Raw genomic sequence first — 12,546 nt, 5'->3', positions numbered from 1 at the left:
GGAGGGGGAGCAGATGCATACATTGCTGTTGTTTATAGACATGCCATGTGTTATAATATTGTTGTCTGATAACCCAGGACAAGGAGATCCTACCCTGTCCCTAACGCTAGGGACGCCCTAGCTATCCTTGCTCCCCATGTTACTTCTGATGGTGAAGATGCTGGGGCCACGTACCTTGCTGTACCCAGTAAAGTGGGGAAGAATAATGCATATAAACACACAAACCAGACAAACAAGGAAAGGATATACAGGGATAAGGGAAAATACCAAACATACAAAATATGTACTCACAGATAACAGAGGGAAAACACAGAAGGGATTAGGAAGGTAAACAAAAATAGAAGTGGAAAGGACTTATGCACACAGCCAAAACGCCAAGCAACAGTCACAGAAAAACTCTCCTTAAATGCCTCTACTGAACACCGAATCCTCTACTCCTCACCAGGCAGTGCAAGACTTAACACTGCCAGAGCAGAGACTATATAGGACAAGGGAGTAGCTGAGAACTTCCATGAAGGAAGCTACAGAGACTCAAAGCTGAGCAGTTTAACTCCTGCACTGCTGAAAGAATCAGCACTATTTAATAAGAGGGAGAAGTGCTTCTATTCAGTACAGGAGTATGTGAACTCAGACGCTGCGGTCTTCTGGCTCCTCTCTGTAGCGGTAAACCTGTGACACCATGCAAACAGAAGAAGCTGTGGCATTTGGGTGCAACAATTATTCCTGGTTGGGGAGAATAAAGAGCTTTGCACTTTGCTAAGTGAAGAAGCAATAGATGTTTCATCTATTAGCTTTCATGAGAAGCTATCCAAAAATTATCCCTTTAATTAGGGAGACAAAACAAGTATACTGTTTTGAGTGTGAAGAAGTAATGGCTTCTGCACTAGAAGTGTAAAAAAATTATCCCTATTTGGGGATCTTCAACTGATTTGCTAATTACAAAATGATTAGGCAATTACAAAGGCTTTTTTATCAGCCTTCTAAAAATTATCACCTTTTTTTCTGAAGTTAAAGCAGGAGAATTGTTTTGAACAAGTTATGATTTGTTGTCACCAAGCCATTTCAAAATCTAGCCCTATTTTGAGAGCTGTTTTTTGAGAGTACAAAAACATGAGAGTATATTTCCCAACAGCAGAAATACTGTTCCTTTTAACATTATAAAACAAAGTGGGCAGCCAGGAGATGTGTGCATGGTGTGGCTGAGCAGTGGCTACAGCATGAGCAGAATGTTAGAGACTTACGACATGGCAGATAAGGTAGTTTTTGGCAGTTTAGGGTAAGCAACTGTAGGCTCAACAGAAGCAGTACAGTCTAGCACTATAAAACATGGTGGACAGCCAGGAGGTGTGTGGTGGCCCAATGGCTGCTATAGAGAATTATGATGGGCATTCCGGGAGATGTCTGGCAGTGCAGGGCCAGTAACAGCAGCCTTGGCAGCAACAGTACTACAGTATAGATGGCTTGATGGATAGGGAGTAGATGCAACATATCATTGGTGCAACCTGTGCAGGGGCCCAAGAAGTAAGGGGGCCCATTTCTTCCTCCAAAGCAGGTGCAATTTTGCATTTTTAGGAGCTCTTGGGCTGCAAAAGGCCCATATATTGTTCTTGTACCGGAGCCCTTTTCTGTCTGTGTCCGCCAGTGCGTAGGCACTGGCGGCAGCAGAATGGTGTAGAAGACAGACAAGGGACAGTCAGGAAAGTAAGGAAGACAGATGGTATGGCTGATGTAATAATTGGCACCAGCCATTGGTGAATGAAAGTTAGCACTAATCCATACCAGATTCATTTTCACTTTTTTTCACTGATCCAATTTTTTGAGCCAGATGTCCATTGAATCAGAGTTAAGGGTATTTACCTCGAGAAAGGACATAGTTCAGGTATGACTTAACCTGGCTGTTCAAGCGGAGCAACTCTGCTGCGATAAACCATTTTGTCCATCATGTCATATCTATTATAGTTGGTACTGCTGCCTTGGTTAATTGTAATTTTTTTTATTTTGTAAAAGAAAATTGCACCTATGGAATTTTGGTTTGATCATTTTAAACAATTTCTCCATTTCTTACCTGACCTGCATAGGTGCCATAGAAGCAGGAAAGTGTTGAGTCTGTAGGAACAGATCGTAGTTACCTGTTCATACATGCGACTGGCAACTGTCCGCTTTTCCAAAGCTTCACCGATTAGGGAACACAAATTTTCCTGGTAATATGCCAATTCTCCTACCCCAAAAATGTCTTAACAATTTTGGAAAAAAATTATAATTTTGATACAGAAAATTTCATTTGTGGAAGTCAACTTTATTTTGGTTTGATCCTTTTAAACAACTTAGTCCTTTCTGACCTGTCCTGCACGGGGGCTGCACACAGACTCTGAAGGCCGTGATTACTGGTCACCTGGTCATACATGTGGTCAGCAACTGTACACTTTGCAAAAGCTTCAATAATTAGGGAACACAGATTCTCCTGGCAATATGCAAATTAATTCCCCCAACCCAAAAATGTATTAACAATTTTTGGGCATGGAAGTCAAAGAATTTTGGTTTTATAATTTTCAACAGTTTTGCCCTTTCTCACAATTATGATAAGGGTTCTACCAGGAAAATTCAACCCAGATACAATCACAATAATAATTAATTTCACCCCAAATTAGAAAGAGGGGAGTTTGTTTTATTGAAGAATTTCTGCATGTAACGTGATAAATTTTGTAAATTTTGAAAAAATGTTGCATTTTAGGCCTAAACCTGACAGGGACGGCTTTTTGGTACAATAAATAATGGCGACTGGGTATATTCCATTGAACCTGAGTGTACATGAGTCTTTCGCAAAAGGCAATACAATCCAGGTAGTTTTGAATGAATTGTGGTGAACTTAGACATATGGGAGTACCATTTCCATGTAAATGGACGACTCAATGCATGTTTCTTGGGCTCACATAATGATAACTGGCAATGCAATGGACGTAGAGGAGGATGTGTAAGGAAAGCAGTAGGTGAGGATGACAATGGCGCTGATGACAAAGAAAAGGCACTACTGGTGGGTGCAGAATGGTTTAGAAAGCTGATCACGAGGAGAGGAAGGAGGACAGCTTGACCCACACATATGACTCTCCACCATAATGAGCAGATCTTTCAGAATGCTGTAGAGTCTTCTTCACTAACAGCACATGCGGCATTAACTGCTCCAGAGCTGACTGCAGGAAAAGCTAATTTGGCCCAGAAGATATTTTTGATGCACATTGCCTGTGTTGTATATCACCGTTGCCAGCAGCTTCCTCCTCTGATGACCTCAACTCCTCATAACCCCTGTCTGATTCCCAGATTTTGTCCAACACAAAATCATCATCATCCAAGAATCGGCTGATAGGTGCCTGTGTGAGAAATAGCCAGCGCCCCCTCACCTGATTCCCACCCTAAGGTTTGCCCTGGCTCAGAGTGTGACTACCATGGACAATGGCCCTACCACCTCAACTTATAGAGTCTGCAACACAGATTGTCATTAGAATTGTGTTGTCCATCTCCTCCGGCTCCATGTCTTCTGAGAACAGAGGCTGATCGTTCATGTCTTCCAAAATATCAACTAGATTAGTATGTTCCTTGGCTCCTTGGTGCTGTGGTTTAGGCGACTTTGGGGCGGAATAGAAACAGAAATTATGCTATATACAACATTAACCGTTACAGTGGCAGAAAAGGTAGACTGAGCAGAACGCTAACTCCAGTTCATGGTGTTGCTGTCAGAGGCGAACATCATCCTGGTGTGATTGATATGAGCGATGGGGCATGAACCCCATTACACCTTCTGCCTTCTCTTCGCTAATGCACATGCCAGAGGCAAAATAGACCAAATGCGACTTGCGTTTGATAGTTTTACTGCCGGGACGGTTAATGCAGCACTACCGGTGGTGTTGTAGCTGCTGCTAGTGGCAACCACATTCTTATCCGTGATATTATTTTTTTTTTCTATTGCCTTGCCACGTCCGACGCCTGTGCTATGTTTGGGTTTGTCATACATTTTGGACAAAAGTGTAACATTTAAATTTGTTTATAAACTTTGTTAACAAACTTAACCAATTTTTTATTTAAAATAGTCTCGCACCTTTGACAAAAAAAGCTCAACCCCAAATAAAGAAGTCACTGAGTTGATACATGCACGGATAGTAATTTTTGGCAACAGCCGGCAGTATTTTTGTGTGGCGCCTACGATTCTTACAATTAAAATTGGTACTGCAAAAATGAAAATAGACATTTTATAGTAAAGGTGAAGAAATAAAAAGGCTACATGAACCCGTGACCTTTTAAAGCGACAATAGAGCAATGTGCATCATTCTGTAACCTCATTCATAAATCAGACTGCGAAGAGCCCCCTGCACTTTGGAGGACCAAGCAAATCCTTGTATTATATGGCCAGCTTGTTACTTACTGTGTGTAATACCACATATCCCCTTTGGAGGCTCTGCAGGAGAATTCAACACCCTATGATCAGCTTATCATAATAGGACCTTTTGGAAGAAGAATAGAGAGTTGAAAGTGGACAACCACTTTTAAAACTAGTAAAAAAAATACTGTAATAAAATCCACAATAAAAATATTTTCAAAAAATATCAATTCTAAAAAAAAAATAAGAAAATTTATTTTTGGACAACAAATAAAAAAACAACTTTACGGATACTTTTATTGTCATTTCCATAGATATAGAGAGGAAATGTAACAAACTGCAACCCATATAACCCAGTGACAACAGTTTCTTTATCACATTATGAAGAGAAGGGGAAAGTTGCTATTTTTATTTTGCCCCTGATCATCTCCGCCGGTGTCAGCAAAGGAGCTGGATTTCTCAAAGGGAATTTATTTCCAGCGTGCGGCTTCATTGCCCTTAGTACTAGTTGTTATTACATAGTAGTACAAGAGACAGAGCCAAATATAGACTTCTTTCTTTGGTGACTCACTCTCCTGAGTATCGTTAGTTACTTAAAGGAAAACTGCAGTTCCACTTTTCATGTGTCACATTAAACATGTGGAAAGTGCGGGCAAAATGTTAACAATAATGGTGAATGACATGTTAACTCCAGTACAGGAGGGTGTACAGATGTCTTAGCAAAAGTCATATTACTAGTAGGTATATTTAGACAGAATATGAACTAAACACAACAATATAAGGCAGTAAATATTTTGTGTCTTCTGTAGATTAATACAATTGAATGCAATATTTTATTCTATGTTATCTGCCAATTAAATTAGGCTAGAGTTTCTTTGCTTCACCAGCCAAAATAATTCTCAAGACCCACTGTACATGATATTTATTTTCTGTTCTGGTTGCTTTCTAGCTCATGTCCATTAGGGTAGAGCTGTGGTCTGTGACTACAGTTTAGTTCCAGTGCCTATAGGAAGCCTGGTGTAGTCTGAGATACGCCCCCTGCCTAATCATTGGTTCAGGCCACTGCTATCTTCCTCTTCCCTGCAGATCCTCCTCTTTAGATTGGCTCCGATGTACAAGCACAAGCCCTGCAAAGGCTCACCGTGAGGTCAGTGCATGTAGAGCTGATCTCTCTGCAAGGGCAGAAGAATTATTATGAAGTACAGATTACTAAAACATCAGTGAGAAAAAGAAAAATATCAGTTAATGGCTTCACATATATTTATGAAAATGAACCTTTAGGCCCACAAACACATTAGATAGCTGTTGGCCGACATTTAAATCTCCCGATGCCCCCATGTACAGGAATACATGGCTCTGCAAAATGCTCCTGTGTTCTCTATGAGAGAGCCACTGCCTGATACCTCTAGTAGAGGCTTAGCCATCTGTCGAACAAAAGAATCAGTTGTTGAAGATTCATTGGTTGGATCCTTCTCTCCGCCGTTGGAAGATGGCCAGGAGGTCTCCATGCACATTAGACTGTTTGCTGATCCTTTCAATATTAGAGGATGTGTAGTACCCGGCCGCAGCCAGTGCTGTGCAGCTCCGCACCTGATCATATCCACCTGCCACCGTCACCAAAAACAGCTGATAGGCGGAGGTCACACCCCCACTGAAAAAAGGTGATAGGCGGGGTCGCACCCCTACCAAACTGATATTAATGACCTAAGGATAGGCAATCGATATAAAAGTACTGGACAACCTCTTTAATTTTTACAGGAGCCTTTAATAAGAAGAAGCCACAATAAAAAGGGTAAGTGGGAGCCTTTAGGAAGGAGAAGCCATGATAAAAAGGGCCAGTAAGCTCTCGTGACATGTCTATAGAACTCTGCATAGAGCAATTCCTCTGTTATTGCTCTTCGAAATCTATCAATAAAAAATTGGCAACTGGGTGTGTAAATAGTCTTGTAAATAGGGTGTGTCCCTACAAATGAAAGAAGGGTCTGTGACGACTGGGCTCCAGCACCAATGAGAAATTGTTAAAACATAACTTTTACTATACAAATTAAAAACATGACGAGAAAAAAAACAAAAAAAAAAGATTAAAAAAGATTAAGGGTTCATAAGCTTGCGTGTTTCGGGTTTGCAACCCTTATTCATACAGTGGTGGCCAAAAGTATTGGCACCCCTGCAATTCTGTCAGATAATACTCAGTTTCTTCCTGAAAATGATTGCAATCACAAATTCTTTGGTATTATTATCTTCATTTAATTTGCTTGCAAGGAAAAAAACACAAAAGAGAATGAAGCAAAAACCAAATCATTGATCATTGCACACAAAACTCCAAAAAAGGGCCAGACAAAAGTATTGGCACCCTCAGCCTAATACTTGGCTGCACAACCTTTAGCCAAAATAGCTGCGAACAACCGCTTCCGGTAACCATCAATGAGTTTCTTACAATGCTCAGCTGGAATTGTAGACCATTCTTCTTTGGCAAACTGCTCCAGGTCCCTGATATTTGAAGGGTGCCTTCTCCAAACTGCCATTTTGAGATCTCCCCACAGGTGTTCTATGGGATTCAGGTCTGGACTCATTGCTGGCCACCTTAGAAGTCTCCAGTGCTTTCTCTCAAACCATTTTATAGTGCTTTTGGAAGTGTGTTTTGGGTCATTGTCCTGCTGGAAGACCCATGACCTCTGAGGGAGACCCAGCTTTCTCACACTGGGCCCTACATTATGCTGCAAAATTTGTTGGTAGTCTTCAGACTTCATAATGCCATGCACACGGTCAAGCAGTCCAGTGCCAGAGGCAGCAAAGCAACCCCAAAACATCAGGGAACCTATGCCATGTTTGACTGTAGGGACCGTGTTATTTTCTTTGAATGCCTCTTTTTTTTTCCTGTACACTCTATGTTGATGCTTTTTGCCATTCTTCCAAAACGTTTTAGGCTTTCTCAGGTAAGTTTTGGCAAACTCCAGCCTGGCTTTTTATGTCTCGGGGTAAGAAGTGGGGTCTTCCTGGGTATCCTACCATACAGTCCCTTTTCATTCAGACGCCGACGGATAGTACGGGCTGACACTGTTGTACCCTCGGACTGCAGGGCAGCTTGAACTTGTTTGGATGTTAGTCGAGGTTGTTTATCCACCATCCGCACAATCTTGCGTTGAAATCTCTCGTCAGTTTTTCTTTTCCGTCCACATCTAGGGAGGTTAGCCACAGTGCCATGGGCTTTAAACTTCTTGATGACACTGCGCACGGAAGACACAGGAACATTCAGGTCTTTGGAGATGGACTTGTAGCCTTGAGATTGCTCATGCTCCCTCCCAATTTGGTTTCTCAAGTCCTCAGACAGTTCTTTGGTCTTCTTTCTTTTCTCCATGCTCAATGTGGTACACACAAGGACACAGGACAGAGGTTGAGTCAACTTTAATCCATGTTAACTGGCTGCAAGTGTGATTTAGTTATTGCCAACACCTGTTAGGTGCAACAGGTAAGTTACAGGTGCTGTTAATTACACGAATTAGAGAAGCATCACATGATTTTTCAAACAGTGCCAATACTTTTGTCCACCCCCTTTTTTAGGTTTGGTGTGGAATTATATCCAATTTGGCTTTAGGACAATTCTTTTTGTGTTTTTTCATTGAAGACAAATTAAATGAAGATAATAATACCAAAGAATTTGTGATTGCAATCATTTTTAGGAAGAAACTGAGTATTATCTGACAGAATTGCAGGGGTGCCAATACTTTTGGCCACCACTGTAACTGTGTACTTACAAAGTCTGACACTGCAATACTGATTGCTAGACTTTGAAGGGATATGTCCTATTAACCCCTTTCTGACAGGTGCCGTACATTTACGGCACATGTCGGGTTTCTCCCTTTGTCCCCGCACCCACACCTTTCTGGGGACATGACAGCTGATCTGATCAGCTGCCATTGTGCCCCTAACAGCCGCGGGTGGAATTGTGATTAGTGTTGAGTGAATTTGTTCGGCATTTCAAATTGGGGTTCGTGTTCGGGGTTCTGGCTTGTTCGCGCCAAAAAAATCGACTCCGTCCATGAACATCCCTGATTTGCCACGCTGTCACGCAGATGTTATCACCACTTAAATAAAAATTAACCTATACATGTCTGATATCTACAAACTCTTAATGATCTGGAGAATCATATTGGCAGGTCAGTTTTAGCATTTAGTGAACATGGTAAAAAATAAAAAACAACTTTGGAATTGCACTTTTTTTTTGCAATTTCACCGCTCTTGGAATTTTTTTCCTATTTTGCAGTACACGATATGGCAAAACTAATGGTGTTGTTCAAAAGTACAACTTGTCCCGTAAAAAATAAGCCCTCACACGGCCATATTGACTGAAAAATAAAAAAGTTATGGCTCTGGGAAGAAGGGGAGCAAAAACGAAAAATGGCCCGGGGGTAAAGAGGTTAATAAGAGGTATGGTAACACCCAATAGTCAACTAAATCAACTGTTCATACATTTCCAAGAGGAATAGTAGAGAAAAGGCACACCATAGTTATCTAGAATTCTTAAAACGGGCATGTGAGGAGAGCTGCCTGGTTCACCTTCCATATGTGTAAGTGTGTAATATATAAGCAGATAATAAATAAGCTGTAAAGTTTTCCTATTTACTATGGAAAAATAGAAAAGGTAAGTAACTGAAAAATATTGATATAAAATCTATTCTTTCTCCACAAACCCTGACACACAGCAAAAATCCGGATTATATAACGTGATGGAAAAGCTTCTGTCGAGGTGTTCCTGCATAAGAGTACATAAGGCGAGGACCACTGCTGCAAAGCCTGCAGCAAAACATTAAAAGCCAGCGAGGAAACAATGTATTCTATCATGAGAACTAATGAAACTCATCTCTAGTCACTTAATTTAGCCTGGATAGAGCCACATGTTCTTCAGATCCCTGTGCTTTCTCAAGCGTTTGTGCTGCTGTTCGGATCACTTAACTTCGAATTTTCTTTCTTCTTATTTTAGAAAACTCCCGGCCCAGGAACGTATGATCCAACAAGACAGTTACCAAAACAGCCACCCACCGTTGCCAAAATGGGTCGTATGCACGGCATCTTCTTCCGTAATTCATTTGACTTTTAAATTGTGAATCATGCAACATAATTAGAGATCTGCTTCCTTCTAGTAAACGGATTTTGTTTCTAAAATGCTAGGAGGCTTTGTATATACCAGCCTATAGCTGGCAGCAGCATACGTCAAGTCACTCCTAATGTATTTGGTCAGATAAGTGTATTACGGATACAACTCATGGCCTTAAGACACGTTCACACTATCAGTATTTGGTCAGTCTTTTACATCAGTATTTGTAAGCCAAAACCAGGAGTGGGTGATAAATACAGAAGTGGTGACGTGTTTCTATTATACTTTTCCTCTGATTATTCCACTCCTGGTTTTGGCTTATAAATACTGATGTAAAATACTGACCAAAAACTGAACGTGTGAATGTGGCCTTAAACTGATAGATTTATTGGGATCTATGAAACTGACAGTTCAGGTCCTTAGATCAATGATAAGCATCGGGACTCGGGACTTGCATCTGTAATACAGGTAGACAAATGCATCTGTACTACACTCTTTACTGTGGATTTTAGGTGACAATTTGCACAGATAAAATCCAGAATAGAGTGCATTACAAAGCAAATGGATGAGATTTTATAAAATCTCTGCTGCCAAAATATTATGCTAAAAGTTTAAAGGGCAATGCAAATTTTAAAGTCATGTAAAGGCATGCCAAATCTGTTACAGTTGGTCAATGGATTTGTTGCAGATGTTCACTAAAGACTTTAATTTGAAAAAAATCTGGGAACATCTACAGCAGCAATTTCATAAGCAATTATTTTCTTTACACTCACTTTCAGCTTCCACAAGAATATTTCTAGAAGCAAATCCACACTAAAAACCTCATATACTGTGCGGATTTGTCTTGCAGATATTTCTGTGATTTTCTGTGGAAGTTTTTTCATTAGAATTTTTAGGCCACGTTCACACATTTATTTGGTCAGTATTTTACATCAGTATCTATAAGCCAAAATCAGGAGTGGGTGATAAATACAGAAGTGGTGACTTGTTTCTATCATACTTTTCCTCTGATTGTTCCACTCCTGATTTTGGCTTACAAATACTGACCGTGTGAATGTGGCTTTATGCAGAGTCTGCTCCAAATTCAACATAAAAAAATTCTTGAAATACTCCATGTTGATTTCAATGGGAAAAAGGGGGCTTTAACACTTACTGTTACTGTTTTTTCCAAGTGTTTTTCAGAGTGGAAAATAAATCCTGTTTATGTCAATTCTTGACATGTTTCTGACTGATTAAAAAATCTCCAAATTTGGCCACAGAATTAGGGTAAATGCACACAGCATCTATTTTTCGAGCAGATTCCACCCGGAACCCACCGCTAAAAAGAATGAACCAATGTCTTAGGTAAACTATTCTTGACCAATTCACCTCTCCCCTCTGTTACATTTGTAATTGTATATTTTGTTCATGAACCCATATGAACTTTTTTGTTCAGAATAGTCACTATTTTTTCAGACATAAAAATCTTTTTCCACTAAATAATTTTATCAAATTACCCTTTTTCCAAAAATGTTATGGATTTACATATGTCTTGCATTGGTGACTCGTGTTTATGCTTCTGTGGTTGAAGCAAAGCTGTACTTTGGGATCCTGAAAAACGCAGCAAAAACGGCAGCAAAATAATGCAGCAAAAATGCAGCAAAACCTGCTTTATCTAAGCAGCTTCTTCACTGCCGAGAGAGCAGGTTTTGCCTGCACAAAAAAACGCAGCAAAAACGCAACGTGTGAACTTAGCATAAATGTTGGAATGGTGTTTGCGCTCTACCTCTGTCAATATGCCATTTAGAAACTGTATAGGAAATGAGTGACAAAGTCATCCACTTACTGCGGTTTTTGAGAGACTCTCATATTTTCATATTTTAAATATGCAGCTCAGATCATTATAATATGAGTGTCCAAATAGTGTTGACGTGAAAAACTATAGCTTGCGTTTAGGCATTCATGGGTTAACAAGTCAACATCCCCTTGCCCTCCGGAGACTGACTAGAGGCACGGGATAGATCAATTTACAGCAGGTTGTTAATAGTGAGAAACAGGAGATTGTTTTCTATATTATACCAGGAGGCCCTGATAGATTGCAGCCAGGCACGCATCCATGATTACTGTACTGATAGTGATCAGATAGTTTACCGAGACTGAAATTCCAATTTGTATGGGTGAAAAAAATAGAACATTTTGTTAGTGATCAATTTTATAGACAAGCTTACTACTGCATACTAATCTGAGAGCAGCATGATGTAGGGGAAGATACCCTAATTCCAGCATCTTGTCACTTACTGGTCTGCATATTGTCATTTTGATGCAACCACAATTTTTTTCTGCTGCAGATGTAGCAGAGCTCAGAATGCTGATCCCTGTATAACCCCGCCCACACCGCTGATTGGCGGCTTTCTGTGTACACTGTATATTGACAGACAGCTGCTAATCATTGGTGGGGGACGAGGTTACGCAGAGCAGTTGACTAGGAGGCATGAGACACCTAGTCCTGTAATGATAATTTCTTGCTGATAAAATACTGATTTTGTTGAAATAACACAAAGCCTAATAAGTGACACGTCGCTGGAATCAGGGCTCAGACCCTACATCGTGCTGATGTTAGATTACATAGCAAAAATCTGCTGACAAATTCCCTTTAATAAACTGAGTGTGCAAACCTCTTGAGCTCCCCCTATGGGCAACATCATGCATTCAAAATGTTATGTTTTATTATCTTTTTTATGTCTTTATTATCTACTGTACAGTGCATGTATTAAAATACTTACCGATTGCCGCCTTTCTTTGCTCATCCTCTGCACCGTTCCAAACTTTTTCTGCACCACAGGACTGCAGTTTTGATTTTTTTTGCGGACCAGAAGTCAATTTCTCATTGATAAATCTATGAAACTTACATGAATGCTCTTATAAACTTATACTGAGAAAACAACATTCATTTAAAAAAGAAGATACTGTGTGAGCAAGATAGAACTCCGGTCACATGGTGCAGAAGAGGACCAGAACTGCACAGGGAATGGACGAAGGAAGAAATCAGAAATGATATTAATACATGCACTGTGCACTTAATCACTATGGTAGATAATAAAAA

At 40.2% G+C, this 12,546-nt stretch overlaps 1 protein-coding gene across 1 annotated transcript in view; it reads left to right on the top strand.

Moving 5' to 3' along the window:
- Positions 1 to 11,702, top strand: part of STPG4 (sperm-tail PG-rich repeat containing 4) — a 102,596-nt gene extending 90,894 nt beyond the window's left edge. The window contains exon 7 of the mRNA XM_073673582.1: positions 9,351 to 11,702. Within this exon, the coding sequence (XP_073529683.1) occupies positions 9,351 to 9,467 (117 nt within the window). The 3' untranslated portion in view covers positions 9,468 to 11,702. The remainder of the gene's footprint in view (positions 1 to 9,350) is intronic.
- Positions 11,703 to 12,546: the final 844 nt, after the last annotated feature.

This window comes from Phyllobates terribilis, unplaced genomic scaffold (genome assembly GCF_046119375.1).
Source record: "Phyllobates terribilis strain yellow unplaced genomic scaffold, ASM4611937v1 Scaffold_3__8_contigs__length_932513732, whole genome shotgun sequence".
NCBI lineage: Eukaryota > Metazoa > Chordata > Amphibia > Anura > Dendrobatidae > Phyllobates > Phyllobates terribilis.
This window is presented reverse-complemented; position numbering and strand designations above follow the sequence as displayed.